The sequence below is a fragment of the Bacillus rossius genome, chromosome 3, assembly GCF_032445375.1.
Source record: "Bacillus rossius redtenbacheri isolate Brsri chromosome 3, Brsri_v3, whole genome shotgun sequence".
In the NCBI taxonomy this organism is placed as follows: domain Eukaryota; kingdom Metazoa; phylum Arthropoda; class Insecta; order Phasmatodea; family Bacillidae; genus Bacillus; species Bacillus rossius.
In genome coordinates this window covers 115472364-115490592 of record NC_086332.1, presented here as the reverse complement: position 1 = coordinate 115490592, position 18229 = coordinate 115472364, and the positions used below count along the sequence as shown (strand labels likewise).

Below are 18229 nucleotides of genomic sequence, written 5' to 3'. Positions count from 1 at the left end.
CAGCGAAGTGCAGTGCTGTGCAGTACAGCGTCTTGCAGTAAGGCGCTTCGCAGCGCAATGCAGTGCATATCAGTGCAGCACTGTGCAAGATATTGCAGTTCATGGCAGTATAGTGAATCGCAGTTCAAACCAGCGAAGTGCAGTGCAGCTCAGCGCAGTGCAGTGAAGTGCAGTAGAGCGCTTCGCAGTGCAGTCAGCGCAGTGTAGTGCAGAGATCGCAGTGAAGCATAGTGCAGAGATCGCAGTGAAGCGTAGTGCTTCGCAGTGCAGTGCAGTGCTTCGCAGTGCAGTGTAGCTCTTGGCAGTGCTGTTCAGCGCTTCGAAGTGAAGTGCAGTGCAGTACTTTACAGTAATGGCTGCGCAGTTCAATGCAGTGCAGTGGAGTGCAGAACAGTGCAGTATTTTGCAGCGCTTCGCAGTGCAGCACAGTACAGTGCAGCGAATGGCATTGCAGTGCGGCACAGTGCAGTTTAATGCAGTAAAGTGCAATACTTCGCAGTGCAGTGCAGTGCTGTGCAGTAAGCGCTTCGCAGTGTAGCGCTGTACAGTGCAGCGCATTGTAGCACAATGCAGTGCAGTACAGCGCATTGCAACTATTAAATGACAGTGCAGTTAGTGCAGCACATCGCGATGCTCCGCAGTGCAGCGTTGTGTTGTGCTGTGCAGTGCAGGGCAGCGCTTCGAACTGAAGTGCAGCGATGTACAGTCCAGTAAAACGCAGTGCAGTGCACCTCAGTGTAGCATAGTCCAGCGCAGTGCAGTGTAGCGCTGTGCAGCGCAGTGCAGTACAGCGCTTCACAGTGCTGTTTAGTGCTGTTTAGTGCAGTGCAGTGCAGTGCAGTGCAGAACAGTACAGCGCTTCGAAGTGCAGCGCAGTGCAGCGATTTGCAAAGCAATGCATTGAATGGCGGTGTAGTACATTGCAGTGCAGCGCAGTACAGCGAAGTGCTTTGCAGCCCAGCGCATTGCAGCGATTCGCAGTGCAGTGTTTCGCAGTGCTGTGCAGCGCAATGCATCACAGCGCAGTTCTCTGCTACGCAGTGCAGTGCAGCTCAGTGATCATCAGTGCAGCGCAGCACATTGCAATGCTTCGAAGTGCAGTGTAATACTGTGCAGTGCAGCGCAGTGTAGCTCCTCAGTGCAGCGCTTTGCAGTGTAGTGTTGTTCTCGGCAATGCAGCGAAGTTCATCGCAATTCACGCCAATGCAATGTAGCACTTTGCATTGTAGTTTTTGAGCGCAGTGCAGCGCAGTGCTGCGAGCGCAGCGTAGTTTAGCGAAGTTCAGTGCAGTGCAGTGTAATGTAGTGTAGCGCATCGCGTCGTTTCGCTGTACAGTGCAGTGTAGTTTAGTGCAGCGCAGTGCATTGCTTCGAAGTGCAGTGCTTTGCAGTACAGTTTAGCGCAGTACAGCGCAGTGCAGCACAGTGTAGTGTAGTGCAGTGAAGGCGGCTGACGACCCGGGTGCGTGCGGCGTGTCTATTATTGATTCCACTCCACAGCGCGTGGAAACTGGGGCAGCGGGTGCTCTCAGGACTCACGGTGTATTGTCGCCCTACTATTGCTTAGTCTCCTTGGATCATGCTGGGACGCGGTGCGACACGACAGTTAGGTGTCTTCGAGTCCCTTACTCCCGCGTGCACATGTGTGTGTGCGGAAGCAAGAAGCGAGCAGGCCGCTGGTTTCTCTGGGTTTTCGCCCCAGTCGTAGAACAAGAACTGCGACTATTACTTGAAAACAATGTTTGGCACGACACGTGATGCTATCTGTTGGGTGGGCCCATAACTACTGGCAGAATAAAAAAAAATCGAAAGGGAGGTTTAAATCCAAAAACTGCATGGAAACCGTGTTTTAAACTGTGCGAGAAGCACTTAATGTGGGTTTGTGGTAAAAAGAGCATGTTCTATAAGTGAGTAAGATATGGAAAGTTTCTGGTATGCCACACCACAAAATATGTGGCTACCAAAATAAAGTGAATTAATTCTCACTGACTGGTTGGCCTGATAATAGCTTATGCATTACTTCTCACAATCAATATAGGTATGTTAGTAATATATTATGAAGGCTGCTACCTAGAGGACGTGTGTAAAACTACTTCATAAAACTATGTGTGAGTATCGGTAATTAGAGTTTCAGCCCTGACGTGCCTCCGAACATGGCCGACTGCTGTCTCCCGTCACGTGCCTTCGCCCTCGCTCTGGGACAGAGAGTCACCACATTAGCCAGGGATCAAAGACATTTATGGTTGAATCAGGTATTAGTGTTATTATCAGGGTGCCCACATCCTAAAAGTCAGTGGAAGTCAGCAAAGTTGAAATTGGTTAAGGAAAGTCAGGGAATTTATATTAAAACCGGTAAAAGTTATGGAATTCTTCTCTAATATTAATTTGAGGGGGAAATGTTATGCTCCGGTATGCCATTACCCAGACCCCGCCCACACCTTTTCCAGACGGTGCTGAGTGCATAGTCATACACATTATAAAATAGCGCATGCACGTTTTGTTTGAAAAAGTACAGCTATAGGGATGGTGGAGGCTGGGTTGTCCTAATTTTTTTCCCCAGAAAATTGCAAAATAGACACGTTTTTTTAAAATAAAAGAGTACGTCAGATAAGTTTGTAATTATGTTCATTGATAGTCATGGAAAAGTCACGGTAATGTTTCTGCAGTTTTGTGTGTTCACCCTGATAATCGTCACCTCGGTGTAACCAATGATGCTTTAGTGAACCATGTGTGTGAATGCACCGTAAACAACACTATGCAAGAAACAATTACCGTAGACTAAAAGCGAGCACTATTTTTTGTTTTGTCGTGTGTTTTTTATTTAATTTTGCTGCTTTGTCATTTGATAATTTTTTTCTCATTTTAGGCTGTGAAAAAATTCTTCTTGAATTCATATGGCATTTGGTTCTAATGTAGACAACCCTATTGCTGCCATTAATCGTTCGAGATAAATTCAAATTAAGAAATTTCTTACCCGTACAATCTCTGTGCCACGAGTTTGAGCAAATTATGCAGAAGCTGTTTTAATTGAATTAGTCTTTTACACGTTTTCACCCTTTTTAGATTTATTATATGAATGAATCAACTCAAATATATTTGCTATTTACGAGATATTTGAATATAAGGGTTATGTATGTGTTAAAAATACTATATATATGTATATATAGGTTTTTTTTTAGCTTGCTTCAATGCTGTCAGGAAAGCTACATGCGTATGCACTTATGTTCAACAAAGATTTTTGACCGATCTTTGAAGAATAGCAGAACATTGGCTAAAGGTAGTTTTTTTTTCATGTTTAAGAACTGGACTTAACGCCGCCACTTTTTTGCAGGTTGACCTTTGGGAAGGAGATATAAGCCCAATTTAACTTTTCTGTACTGTCTAAAATGGTAATTGTTCCTTATTGCGTATTCAGTTGTATTTTAAAATAAAATATGAAAATAAAGAAAGGAATTGATTGTATTTTTAATGCATAACTGTATAATCACCAATATAAATTTGAATTTGAAAATGTGTATAATATTTTGAGAAACATTGTTCCAGGGAGAAATAATAAATTGTTCTGTGTAACAAATCCAATTGTATTTTAACGTTAAATATTAAAATAAAGTAATCAGTTTAATGTGTTTGTGATGCGAAACGTTCCACAACCAAAATATATTAATTAAATTGCTTAATTATGAATGATAGAACTTTGATATAAACTGGATACGCAATAAGGAACAATTACCCCATATGTTTATCCATGCCTTCCTTAGGAATCCGACCCCAGACCACTCACAGTTGGTCGCTCCACTGAGGCCACTCACGGCACTGAGGCCACTGAGACCGGCCGAACGGAATACCTAGTAACAAATCATGTTTTGTGCGTAATAGTTAATGGTTTGATTGTAAATGTACACTCTTTCAGCTCTTCTTTAATGAGGCGTCACGGCGCTATTATTTGCAATAAATGCCTAGTTCCTGTGCTCATATATCTTGTTTTGTTACATCTTTCATGAGCCGTATGGTAACGCGCCATTCCCATTTCAACTTGTATAAGAGCACGCAGCTGAAAACGATATTTCTTTCCTTCCTCGCTAAATTTTTTTTTTTTCAATTTTTCAGATAATATTCGGATAAAAATTAGCTTGCACATATATTTGTGTTTAAAGATGTGTGTACGCTGTTAAATCTGAAGCAGTATTATCATGCATGAAAGGCAAGCAAATGACACTACAGGTGAGGGGAAATTGCCCAATAACTGACACGCAAAGGGAAATTACACGATGAATGTGCAAGAACATTCCGTGATTTGTAAAGGATTCCTATCACTGTAAATAAACTTTCTAGAAATTAAAAAAAAAAAATTATACGTGTACTTATATACGCACGTTAGAAGTTATACTTATTGGCGTAATAAAAACATAACTTTAATTTTTCATTCAAATAATAATAGCAATAAAATAATAAAAGGACTGGGGAGATATTATAAATACGTTTGGTAAAATATAAAATTAAATTAAAATTTTTAAATAAATACTCAGTATTCAATATTAAAGTTAACACGTATATAAAATTAATTATTTTATTTAGTAAAATAGTGTAGATAAATTTTAATCAATAATGAAAATCAATTTGCTGATTGTTTATTCTATTGTTTGTTAAATTATATACTAATTTATTATTTATTATGTAAACAAATTTTGCACACGGTAATATAACCTCAATTATATAAAAACACTTGAAAAAGTTTATAAACACAATTTATATCACCAATATTCACAATAAATACATGTTTTTAATTGATTGGGCCAGTGTTGAGTGCCATTTTTTGTGTGTGTGTTTTTTTTTCATCCTTAGAAACTTTGGTGTATGGTGTCCGCGCATCGTAAAAATTCACTCTCATATTTCACGCGCCAAAAGAAGTATAACTTCAAAAAATATTTAATTACTGTATATGTTTTTATATTTTTATGGCTTATACTTTAGTGATGAATTTTCTGCCGATTTGATACTTATTAAATTGACCAGCACAACATGCGGGATGCGCTACTGCAGCTCTTGGTTTGAACGCCAGCAAGCTATTCTTTACCCTACAAAATCTTTAGAGAAAGAAAATATACTTAATTAACTTAAGGATCATTACTTTATATTTACGTTTAACACTTTAAACTTGTAGCTTCCAACATTTTTTTTTACATTTTTTATACACTACTGATTTAGGGTATAAATTAATTACATACAGTACTGAAACATTTTGGTCTAAAGACAATGCTGTTAGCTACTTTATGACGTAGTTTTAATTTATTTGAGACAAATTTATTTAATCATATTTATCTGTCAAAATCCTTATTTTGAGAAACCAGACAAAACCCCTAGTTGTAAAATTTAACTTACGAAATTTATTTTTTTGTAAAGTACACATTCCAAGAAAACTTATAATAAATTTTTTTATGACAATATCCTCCTTTGCAGATTAGACCAAAAAGATTATAAAGTACTACCAAGTTGTTGGTAAGGTACCTTTTTAAAAGTCATTTCAATCCTTTATAGAGTGAAACATAATTAAAATTTATGTTGATACTAATTCATAGCACTGAGGTCCTAATTTAAATATTTTATAACTACATTATATATTTATTCTTTTATTGAGTGTAGAAACAATATTTTTGTGAAGGTTACAATTATTGTATTGTGTACTGATAAACATAATTGAGAAATCTTTTTAACATTTCTGTAAATTTTTTTAGCATATAGATACTTTTATTTCTAAAATACGTGCACTTAAAAACTTACTGGTGGCAATTTTTTTTGATGTAAAACATTATGTTGGACATATGGCATTGCTAGTCTGTCATAGTTGTCTGTGTCTCATAGCGAAAACCTAAAGATCGAACAATTTTAAAATGAACACACACCCAGAAAACCAAGCCAAAACCAGTCAATGTCAAATGTAAAATGCATAGACGCATGGAGACTTCCTCCGCGGTAGGAAATAGAACAATATCACAGCACAGACTAACCCAGTGGGCTGACGAGACAGTCGTGACAAGAACAATAAATACAGACAAACAACCTTGGACAACACAGCAACGTACAATGCCGTAATATTTCTTTTTAAGTATGGTAAAATATGTTTTTCATTCAATATTCGCAAATATTACCTTACTTTCGTATAGGAAATTTCCTAAACTTTTTTTTTTTTTTTGAATGTGGAGTGTAATTTTGCGCGTACGTGTTTACCCCCCAAAAAGCTTCAAATTTGTTGTTTAAGAGTTTATGAACTTCATTTATGGGTTTTGTGTAGTTTTTTTGCTATAAAATGGTTTTCAAACACTAGCATAAAATGTTACACTTTTAGTGACATATTACGCAATAAATTCATTAATAATCATCACATTACAAAAAAGTATACAGTGCTGTGTCATGGACAGTGCCAGTTTGTAAACTGTGATATTTTTTTTTACGTTTAAACTTTATACATTTACTTAAGTTTAATATTGTATTTTGTGATTTTTAAATAAGTAATTTAAATGCAGTTTGGTTTTTAGGTTAACCATATTTAATTTCATGGCCTTATAGTTGCACTCTGGAGAGTTTCGATAACAGTTGGTAATAGTTTTTAAGATGGCTAATTATTTGTATATTTTTTTTTGTAACTTTGAATTTATTTTAAGTTTTCGAAACGTAATGAATGATTAGACAGTTCATTATAGACTGGAAGGAAGTTTGTAACTTGACGAGTGAATAATACGTCAGCAAGTGTCCCGGAGCAGGTAGCTGCCTGCACCCCGCCAGTGGGGGAGGGGGAGCGGTGCAGACGCTTGTGACGGGAGGTGCGCGGAGCGATGTCACGGTAGCTCAGACCGCGCTAAGGCTCATTCCCAGAGACAATCTATACGGGGAGACCGGTAAGTCATAGATAATACACGGTTCCGACTTTAAAGGCGACACGTGCTGCCATCTGTGATTGTACCACAAACTATTTAGACAAAAGGCAAACATCAGCGCTCCCAGTGGCGACTACCGGAACTACGTGAACCACGCTCGGTCGTGGCGGGTTTTTCGAATATACTGTTCTTATATGTAAATATTAACTGATGTTTTTATTTTTAAAATAGGCTATCTAGAGAGGGCAATAAACAAAATAAACGTATATTTAATAGGTTTGACATACAATACCAGCACTACAGCAACATTGAAACAAATAAAACTTGGAATTACTGGTTTGTATAATTTTTCTTTGAGTTTAAATTTTTCTCCTTCTTTATAACCTATTTGTATTTATTGTGTACAAAAGCAGAGAAACAACCAGTCTGTTTTCAAAGCAGGTAACATATTATCATGCAAAAAAATTTTTTAAATGTTTTACCTAAGTACTTGTTTTAATTATACAGCCACCTTAAAATATACATCTTCATTGTATAGTGCAGGGTATTGCTATTATTTTCTTATTATAAGAAAATAATTAATTACAAGTATTACTCATAAATAAAAAGCCATTATAAAATATCAGGAGATAATAATATATGTGAGACTATCAATTTGTAAACTGTTTGATATAATGCAATGATCTGCAAGTAATTAAGTTTTTAATTTAGATTACGTCCCCAATTTCGTGTCCTCTACATATTATGTTACCTTGATGAACATACACTTACCTCATTTTTACTTCATTAAGTAGCCAGGTTGAAAAATAGTGAAACATGTGAAATACTCATTGTAATTAATATTATATAGTGATCCCCAAAAAATTACACAATTTCACCTATTACAGATACCTTAACTTTTATTTTGGTCATACATATGCTCAGAAAAACTACAAGTTCCTACAATTTTCACCCCTCTCCATTTTTTGCGCAACAGAAATGGCTGTTTGAAAATTTACAACAGATTACATAAATATGGCAGAATCTATTAACAAAATAAAACCAAAGTGTGAAAGTTAAAATATTTAAAATTAACCAACTTACATTTAGTAATTAAAATATTTCTTGCCAAATTACTATAATCTGATTAAGTTTGGTCTGTAATATTTTCTAAAACTAATATTTGTCTGTGTTACAACTTAAAAAATTTATTTATGTTTATTTGTCATTGGCTATATATTTAAGAAGGTTTCATTGTATTAGCATATAAATTAATTTACTGTAACCAATCAAAATCTTTTCACTCCTTTACAGTAGAATTTCAGCGAGTAGTTAGCTTGATTACTTTAACAGATTAAATTTTTATAATAAAACCCAACTAACAGCTTATTAACTCAGGAGTCTAATTCCGAGAAATGCATATAATATGATTATGAGCTACGATTAATAAAATTATAACCATAAACCACTTTTTCTACCCTTAAGAGGTGGAATTCTTTAAGTGTGTGTGTATATATATACACACACACACACACACATCCTAGTGTTTAAGTTAATCAAAACACCTAATAAAAATTGTTAAGGTTTGATTGATGCCGGAACAAACAGACGAAAACTCTAAAAAGTATGAACATATTTTTGACTTTAAATTAAATAATTTTACTAGTCATTTCTAACAGTTTATCATCATTTCATCCAATGTATAGACTTTTTACATCAAACAATTCTATTATTTGCTTAGATAGAGATTTAAACAATTTGCTTGTAAGGGGTAAAACAAAAACCAAGTCATTTACTTCCACTAAAATGGTTGATTTTATTTCCATATTATACATAATGCTCTTCCAAAACAAATGCTAGGTATTTAATTATATTTAATTATTTTATTCAAAACTTCAGGTCCTTGCACATTAATAACTTTTAAGTAATTAAGGCATTGAGCATTTTACATGGATCATGAACAGCATTCAAATACATTAGATTTATCATATATACAATACAGAGTTGGTGAGGTTTTGTCTATCAGTTGGTTAAAACTATTCCAGTACTAATGATACTGGTTTCAATGATCATTTAATAGTACAAACAAAAATAATTTTTAATTAGTAAAAAACAGTAACATTTTGTGATTTTCTCTATTAACATTAAAGACCATACACTCGAGTAGTTGTAGGAATTTTCCAGGCTTTGACATGACAGGCAAAATTCAAGGAATTTCAACGAGGTTGAGAAACCTGTAAAACTTTTTTTTTATTAAACATGTATCCCAATTTTATTTAAAAGCATGATATACTGATAAAAACAAACACTTCAGTTAAAGCATGTAACATTTTAGCCATAGCCCCAAAAAAATACAACACACCTGATTACTAAACAAGAAATGGAAATATTTAAACATTAAGTGGGAACAAAAAATGCAGCCACTAAAAAAAAAAAAAACCAAAATGTAAATTAAAAAATAAAGGGGGGTTTGTAAAATATCCCTCAAAAATATACATACAAAAACTGACAATTGTAACAATATTGTATGTATATATGTATATGTCTCAGTGACCTCTGACATGTTCTGTATCCCTGGAATACCTCCATATGGGATCGACTGAACGAAATGAAATAAATAAATAAAATAAACGGTTGTAATACATTATGAGTATGCTAAAGTATTGACATTTTGTAACACCATATATTGAGTTATAAAAGTTTTAAGGTTAGAATTCACTAAGAAATTGAGTAGATTAAAAAAAACATTTGACCACAGCCTACAGGCACCTATTTATTCTGGAATAGTTATGAAAACTTCTATAAACCTCTTGAAAATGTAATAGACATATCATATTGTCTAATATTCCATAATGATTGCTAAAACATTTTCTCATATTCCATGTAGAGGAAATGTTTTGAATATTTAAAATTTTATGCATCCAGCTTTTATGAGCTTTGAATAATTTTCCTATTATGCGTAATAAGGTAGTTATGAATTTTTATTGTTGACCTTCAAACACTATTTTTCATCCCTTGCAATAATAAGTAGTAGTAAAAAATTTATCTTTGGAAACAAAATAAAGATGGTTTAAAATGTATTTAATCAATTAATTCCATGGGAACAAAGTAGCTCGCAGTTAATTAATGAACATTATTGCAAAATGCTATTTATGACAAATTATATACAACACACTGTATTACTGGCCATGCATCACCATACCCTGTAGTCCTAATGTGTCTATATCAATGTGGCATGCTCGATGCCTAGAGATGGCCAGGTCTCTGAAAATGAGCATAATTAAGGGGGTCAATATCTCACCTCACACATACCACATAACACACTGACCAGGAGTCTCAGACGGGTTCACGTGCCCATTCATGTGGTGGCACCCACCATAAATAACCTCAATATCAAACCACATTAGGTGTAAGGCCCTCACCCTTGCAGTTTTGGTTATGTCATTTAAAAAAAATGTTATTAGACAAGTTTTCTTATAACTCCTATGAATTATACTACATGCAAACTGAAGTGATAATTGTCATACGGGAGTTATAAACTTTTTTTTTTCAATAAATCTTCCTAATTTATATACCTACATCGGATTTTGCCCATTATCGAACTCTGCCAATATTTTCTAATCCTAAATTTTATGCATCAGCTTGAAAGTGATTGGTGAAAATTTGCAGAAGTTAACATTTCAATAAAAATGTGATAGATACATACATACACACACATTTACATATATATATATAAACTTCTGAGATGATTTAGGGTTTGGTGTCAATGAACCATGCAACCAAAAATTTACAAAAATTTACTGGAAGTCACACCATGTTAAGGGCCACTATAGGTAGTCTTTCTTCTAAATCTACCTAATACAATATTTACTTCCTTAATTTGCACAAAAATATCATCACACAATGTATTCGTACACTTTTAAATGGGCTGTCTACACAGGAATAAGAAATAATTAAAAGCCATTATGTTACATCCAACCAATCAATGCTCAAGTGACAATTTTACTACAGAACAATATGATTTAATACAGTATACATTAACTATTATCACTGTATATCAATTTTGCAACAAGTCTCTATCATTACCATAATACTAATGAATAAAAGAATATGTGAAATAATAAGAGAAATCACAGGGGGCAAATACCCATCATAATTTTAGACTTAGGCTGCATATACACATATTTGTGTGAACTGTTTTGTACATTTCTACCTGTGTGACAGAACTGACATTTTCCTACAGTGCTTTTTCATTTTCTTGGATGAAATTAAGTTTCTGTTTACCCTCTTACACCACCACCTCACTAAAATCTCACAGATTCCCTTCATAAGGAAATTTTTGATGATGTCCAAATGTTCCTGACATTTACCTTCCTTCAACCACATAAAGTCACATTTATTTTCAAATTCAATGGATACTGTTTTTAGCAGATCATTGGAGTGCGAAATACTAGCCATAATTCCTTCAAACAGTAATGCACATTGCCTGACTAATTTAACTGTACACTGTGATGGATAAGTTAATCTGCTGGTGGTATCTGAAAACTCTTTGAAACATATTGCTGTGTTACAAAAGTCTTCTTCACTACCCACTAACAGCCTACTGCACTCTTCACACACAACCTTCTTCAACACTTTACGGACTATATAACCAGCCACATATGCATCAGGCAGTACAGATATGTCTCCACACTGAACTGCATTTTCAATATCTGCCACTGCATTAACATAACTGTCATAACAAGGCTTCACAACTACATCACCAGAACTAGCATTTTTATCAGAGGGTTCAAGTCCAAAAAGAAAAGTATGTAAATCACTCAAAACTGTTGCGTGATCTGCCTGACAATTACCAGAGTAACCTTTAAATGCCAAACTGTTGATAACAGCTGTCTTCAATGCTGCTGAGAACTGATATATTGTTGGGTTATAATTAGACCCACAGTAAGATCGAATTGCTCCAAACAAGTTTTCCAAAGCATCCTGGTTAAGGTTCCTAAGCTGCAGGAACCGAAACCCAGCTTCCGACAAAACACGCCACACATGAACTGCAGCATTCATAGATGTAATCCAGCCCCACTGTGAAGGAGGACGAGATACCAAACTACGATGCTTACCAGGCGTTAGTGGTGGAGGCTTTTGTTTCCTTTCTCTGTTTAGTCTTCGATCAGCAGTTGGATCAAAGCAAAACTCCCATTTCTGAACTTTGCTTTTAGCTTCATCTTGCCAGAATTCAATATGTGGGCTGTTGGCAGACAGTGCACACCTCAATGGCTTGCCAGACTGTGGATACTGTTCAGTTCCATTAAAGCTATCAAAGATAGCATCCACATCTGCCACAAATGAAGCTGTAATAGTAGCTTCGATTGGCAAAATATCTGGAAAAAAATATTGGAAAACTTTAAGAACTGACAAGCGAGTCTAAAAAACTTAATATATTACAAAATAAATAAAAGTAATTTAGCTCTGGCATTAATGACAAACTGACAATAAAACATCTACATAATTTAAAGTATAGGTTTTTATATATATATATATATATATATATATATATATATATATATATATATTGAGAGAGAGAGAGACAGACACACGCACACATGTACGCACGCACACACACACACACACCATTTATTATATACATAAATGTATAAAAATATCCTAATTAACTTCCGATATGAACAGAAAAATATTTGATGTATAAACAAATAAATTATTATATACATTAATGTTTTGATAGTCATAGGTCTCCCGTGCATTAAATGTAGTGAAGGATGCACTGCAATTATGTATCTACATAATAAAATCAAACTGCATGTACGGAAACCTGAAAACTGTTAAGAAATTATTTGTTGTGTGAAATTATTGTTCATTACTAGGAAGCAACAGGGGGTAAGAGTTCCGTAGGCTATTGTGTATCCAAATAAACCTTGTGATCCTGATGGTATGATCCTCATGGCATGATCCTGTACACCTGATCCTGTGGTACATGATGCCTATTTTTAGCAGTGGGGAGGCACGTAACGCCGATGTGGTTCGCGCTTAGCGCAAATCCTGATGTAATTTATCTTATACATAATTTATTTTTTACAACATGTTTCGCGCTGTCGTGCTTATTGCGTCGACGCTACGCGCCTCCCCACTGCTAAAAAAATAAGCTTTTTGTACCAAAGGATCAGGTGAAAATGATCATGCCATCATGATCAAAGGTATATCTGGATACACCCGGATATGCAAAACAGAACTTTTACCCAACACTGTTCATTTTATTGTCATTTGCCAACTAAAAGAAAAATGTTTTTATTATAAACATAACAAGAAAAAATAGGCAAAAATATAGTACCTCTACTGACAAAGCTGTGCAAAGTTGCTGCCACAGTATGGCTCATTACTTGTGCAGCAGTTGCAACTTTCATCCGGGCACTGGAGGTAGGTGTGAGGTGGGCATCTGTAAGTTTTGGGGCAAGTCTGAAAATGGAGTTGTTCTTATCCTCTTCATACATCCTTTGCAAATGTTCCCAACGGGCCGCTCCACTAACAGTGACATTTCCTCTCACTTTCACACCTCTCACAACATGACTTTCGAACATGTTTCTTGTGCACTTTAAGAGATGTGGTGGATCAAAAAATACTACCATTTTGTGCCCTTCATAATCAAAAACAGGGTCCGGAAACTTTGCTCCGAGTCCTCTAAGAGCAGAAACATTGTTTGTCCCCATGTCGCATACAGTGGCCACTACTTTTAACCCAACAGCTAAACACGCACCCAGCACCTGTTGAATGGCTTGTTTCAGGGCTGGCCCCTTCATTCCACTCCGGGTAAAAAAACATGCAATGGGTTGCTTCCAACGTTTACGTAGACCACGCACCATGAAAACCATTGCCTGGTTTGCCAGCTCTCCTGTTCTACATGCACCGTCATCAACATAACCAAGAATTCTGTCTTCACTAGAGCTATACTGAATATTCTCCTTTAATGACATTTCATCAAACAGTAAACAACAGTATTTGTCATTTTCATTCATTGAGGCTACAATTTCCTGCACCACGTTCAACACTTTCGTATCCACACCACACTTGAAAGGCACAGCATTCAGCATAGATGTCAGCGTTCGTTTGCATGGAAGAACAATCATTTGCTTCAGAAGACGATAAGCTGCAGGACTACGTTTCAAGATTGTGAGGTACATTATTTTTTCTCTTACTGTCCATCGTCTACCTCTAGGGTTTTTCTTTGCACATCGTAACTGGGAAACAAGTAGTTGATATGCAGCTGGAGAAATTCCTTCCCTAAGCTTCAGAAATTGTAAATCGCTCTCTAAACTAACACTCTTGTCAAAGTGACTTAACTGGGTTTTTGCAACGTATTTTTTGCGTAACCTCTTAAGAGCCTTTGTTTTGCTCTGAACTTCTCTGAATAATTTTATTTTCTTAGGTGTCAAATCACTAACTCGAGACACACCAAAATTTCTCAGAAGGGTTGGTCTCAGTTTCTTTTTTTTCTTCTCCACTCCCGGTAGAACTGAAGTAGTTTTAGTTTCAAAATATTCTTTTGACACTGTATCCAAAGGAAGTGCCAGTATTTCAGACAATTCTTCATTCATAGAACTTTCATTGTTATAACCAACATTCAGCTTACATCTGACTTTGGAAGGACATTTTATCAATGTGGATGATGTCTCCTGTACTAGAAAAGTATCTGCAGGTCTTCCAGAAATACCAGGAATTGGCACACCTATTGAAGAACTGGCATACACACGCTGTACACTGCCTGGGAGTACATGTGGTGATGATGGCGACAACGATGACACACAGTGTTGACTAGGAAAAACCTGCGGTTCTGTAACTTTTGGTTGAACTTTAGCTATGGGGTGAATTACATGCCCAAAAACTGAAGGTACAGCATTTCGGTTCAATTTCTTTCTTTCCGCAGAAACATAATCTGAATAAAGAAAATGTTCAGCACACAAATATTTAGCATGGTAAACACCCAAATCATGAATTTGAGTGATTTCTTGCCCACCCAATTCAATGACTGCATTGAGCCAATTCTTGATTCTGAAAAGAACAAATTAATAATTAATACAATTTTCACTCGATATACTGCAAAGAAAAACCATTAAAATTTTTGATTTATACGTACTAACAAAAATATAGCCTTATCTATTAAACAACATAAGTGTTACATGTAAGCCTATACTTGCTCTATTACTCTGAAAATTTACTGTAATGCAGGAAGTGAAATTAAAAACAGAAAACTGTGTTACATTTTAAAAAAAGGAGGAGAAATGAATGATGTTATAGGAGTAAGCTAAAAAGGTTGGGATTCAGTAGGATTTCATTATTTAGTAACAATGTAGTTGACATGTTGTTGTGTGGTTTTTTTGATGGGAAGTATATAACTTAGTGTAAGACTTCTTGAGATGATTTTATCTCTGTATCCTAAAGTAGATTACACTCCCACCCAGTCTAATATATTCCGCAATAACAGCATTTAACTTTTTGAATTTGAGACTTAAAGATATTTTATTGGAATTGTGACGAATAATACAGTCCCATCCAGCATTGGCAGTGTTGATGTATCACATATTTGCTCTTAAGGTGGACTCTTACAAAAATGTGGTACGAGCTCACCCAGCTGTGACAGGTGCGACATAAAGGATGGTATGCTTAAACTGTTGTACTAAGCACAATATTGCTACATGGCTTTGATTATTATACACTTAATTAAATAGTGGCAGTGTTAATGAAATATACATTGGCTAAGATGAGCTCTTACAAAAATTTGGTACAAGATCACCGGTGGTGACATAGCTGCGACACAAGGATGGTCTGCTTACACTTTATTAAGCACTATATTGCTACATGGCTTTATAATTTTATAAACTAAAAAAAAATAGTGGCAGTGTTAAGGAAATATATGTTGGCTAAGATAGGCTCTTACAAAAATGTGGTATGAGCTCACCCAGTTGTGACATGTGTGATATAAAGGATGGTCTGCTTAAACTTTATTGCTATGTGGATTGTTTAATATTTAATTTAATTTAATTTTTCAACATATAAGCAACAGACTTTCCTAGTAGACTGCCAAACGAACGAAAGCCTATATAACAATTAATCTGATAGTCTCGGTTGCCCTCAAATCGGCATTCTGTACAATTCTGTACTTCGCTATAACCTTCCCCATATAGTACCACTGTCAATGGTAGGAATTTATCTCCGCCGTTTGCAATACATTCAGGAAGGTTTATATTAATAATTTGAAATGTTTCCGAATTTTTAATATATTTTTTTAATGAATAGGGGCTAAACTAGATAATTATCGCTTAGGTAAACAGAGCGAACGGAAAACGCGATAGGTATGGATTTTAAGGTTATTATAGTAACAAGTTATTTGCAAGCACACCAGGGCCACATAACAAAGGGCGTGCCGAATGCGTCTAAGATGTTTCCCATGAATGTACTATACATATTATTATAGTTTTTACTTATTTCACTTGTAAAACTTTTCATAAAACTAGGAATACTCACTGATCAGAAGATCTTGGAAAACGGTGCACAACCACATCTGGATTTACGAATGTGCTATTTCCACACGATTCTACAAAGCATCGGTGAGCGTTTCTAGCCATCTCCAAAATAGTTACATTATTCAGCTCCCGCAATTAAAAAACGACCAAAAACAAAATTGTTATCAAAAAAGTAAGAAATCGGTTAAAGATTCACTCTCCTCACAATATAAACATTTGTCGAACGCACACGAGACACGCCATTACCAACAATAAATTCATTTTCATTTAATTTTTTAAAATGTTCTATAATGTTCGTTTTTATATAACGAAATTAAAAATATATTTTTTAAAATACGAAACATGAATTAACATAATTTAATAATTGTTAAATAAATTATAAACAACTTGTTTACTAAAAATTAAGTTTCTTTAGCGCTATCTATTTTTGTACCAAAAATTAACTCCGGATCACTAGCTCCATCTGTGAATGCCAAGCGTAGTTACATCAAGGAACCTTGTCGGACATTTGAGTTGCTACCCCCTGCTCATTCCTGCCCGAGCCTCTGGACGATGCGGACCTGTCCTGCATACACCAGAGCCATGCCTAGGCGCATCACTTACAATGAACGATACGAGCGCGGAATCGCCCTTGAGGTCAAGACCCCGTTTTTCGCAGCGGAGTTGCACTCTGTGAGGGCACTCCCTGCGGACCTAGGCGAGCGAATCGAGGCGGACCAATCATTGTGCGGGGCGCACTTGCGGCCATGTCCGGAGGACCGGAACAGGGCCACAATTTACGTGTGGTCCGCGCAGCAGATGTGGGATCTGGAAGATTTCGCGCAAGAGCAGCAGCCTCAGCTGCACCTAGAAGAGCAGGCTGTTCGCTTGCGCGCATCGTGCAGCGAATCGCCTGCAAAATACACCTCGTGGGCCATCTACGAAATGATGCTGCTGGTAGAGGAGGCAAATGAAAGCGGGCGAACAACACCAGAGCCCGCCCCAGCAGCACCAGCACCACCAGAGACACGGGACGTCTGGACGCAGTCTGCGCCCCCGCAGCCTGCCCCAGAGCTGCGCCACAGCAGCTGCCAGACTGTCCCAGCTATGCGGAGTCGGCACCAGTGGAGCCAGACGCCCGCCCCAGCCAAGTGCCGGGAATCTGGCACCCAAGCAGCTGTTGTCACAGCTCAGAAGAGCACCACTGCAGCTCTTCATGTGGCACAAGGATTCTCTCCACTGCTGCCACCGCCGGTAGCTTCTGCAGCTACACAGACTGCCCCCAAGGCGGCCTCGGCTGCGGGGAAATCGGCGCGGCAGCCAGCACAGGAGCAGCCCAGTCAGCGCACACAAGATCGCCGCGCGCCCTGGCACTTTGTCGTCCTCAGGGGCGGCAGGGGGGCCGGGGCACCTGCAGAAGAAGTCGACGCAGCCTGGCGCTCGGCCGGCCACAAGCCGACCAGGTGCTGGCGCGTCTGCAGCAGGGCAACAGGGCGCCTCACCGGCCTCTACAGAGTGGCCTTCACCACTGTACAGGAGGCCACTCGCCTGCTGGAGGCCGGCCTCACCATCAGAGGCGCCCACCTAGCAGCTGAACCAGCTCACACCAGACAGCAGCTCCCCAGGGCCTGGGGCCCCACCGAGCTGCAGTCTACTCCGCGCGGCGCGGTGCTGCAGTTGGCAGAAATGTTAACTGCGGTGCTGAGCCGCGCTAGGTACACACCGAGCCAGCCGTGGGCAGAGGGGACTCGTCCCCTCCGCCGGCCTAGCCCCTCTTCCCGTTAAAGGGAGGGGGTCAGCAGCCCACGGTCTAGGAACCTCGCCACACACACAACACACTAGCAAACACAGTAAATCAGTCCAGCCTTT

The 18229-nt window shown here is 37.4% G+C and overlaps 2 protein-coding genes across 5 annotated transcripts in view; one reads left to right on the top strand and one right to left on the bottom strand.

Annotated features, from left to right (window-relative positions):
• The window catches only part of LOC134531178 (apoptosis-resistant E3 ubiquitin protein ligase 1), a 404465-nt gene that overhangs the window by 100181 nt on the left and 286055 nt on the right, over window positions 1–18229 (top strand). The window lies entirely within an intron of this gene.
• Window positions 8643–13265, bottom strand: LOC134531177 (uncharacterized). Its single transcript, XM_063366810.1, has 2 exons — window positions 13195–13265; window positions 8643–12229 (listed from the first exon to the last, which is right to left on the bottom strand). The coding sequence occupies exons 1-2, from the start codon at window positions 13238–13240 to the stop codon at window positions 11061–11063; spliced, it is 1215 nt and encodes a 404-aa protein (XP_063222880.1). The 5' UTR covers window positions 13241–13265; the 3' UTR covers window positions 8643–11060.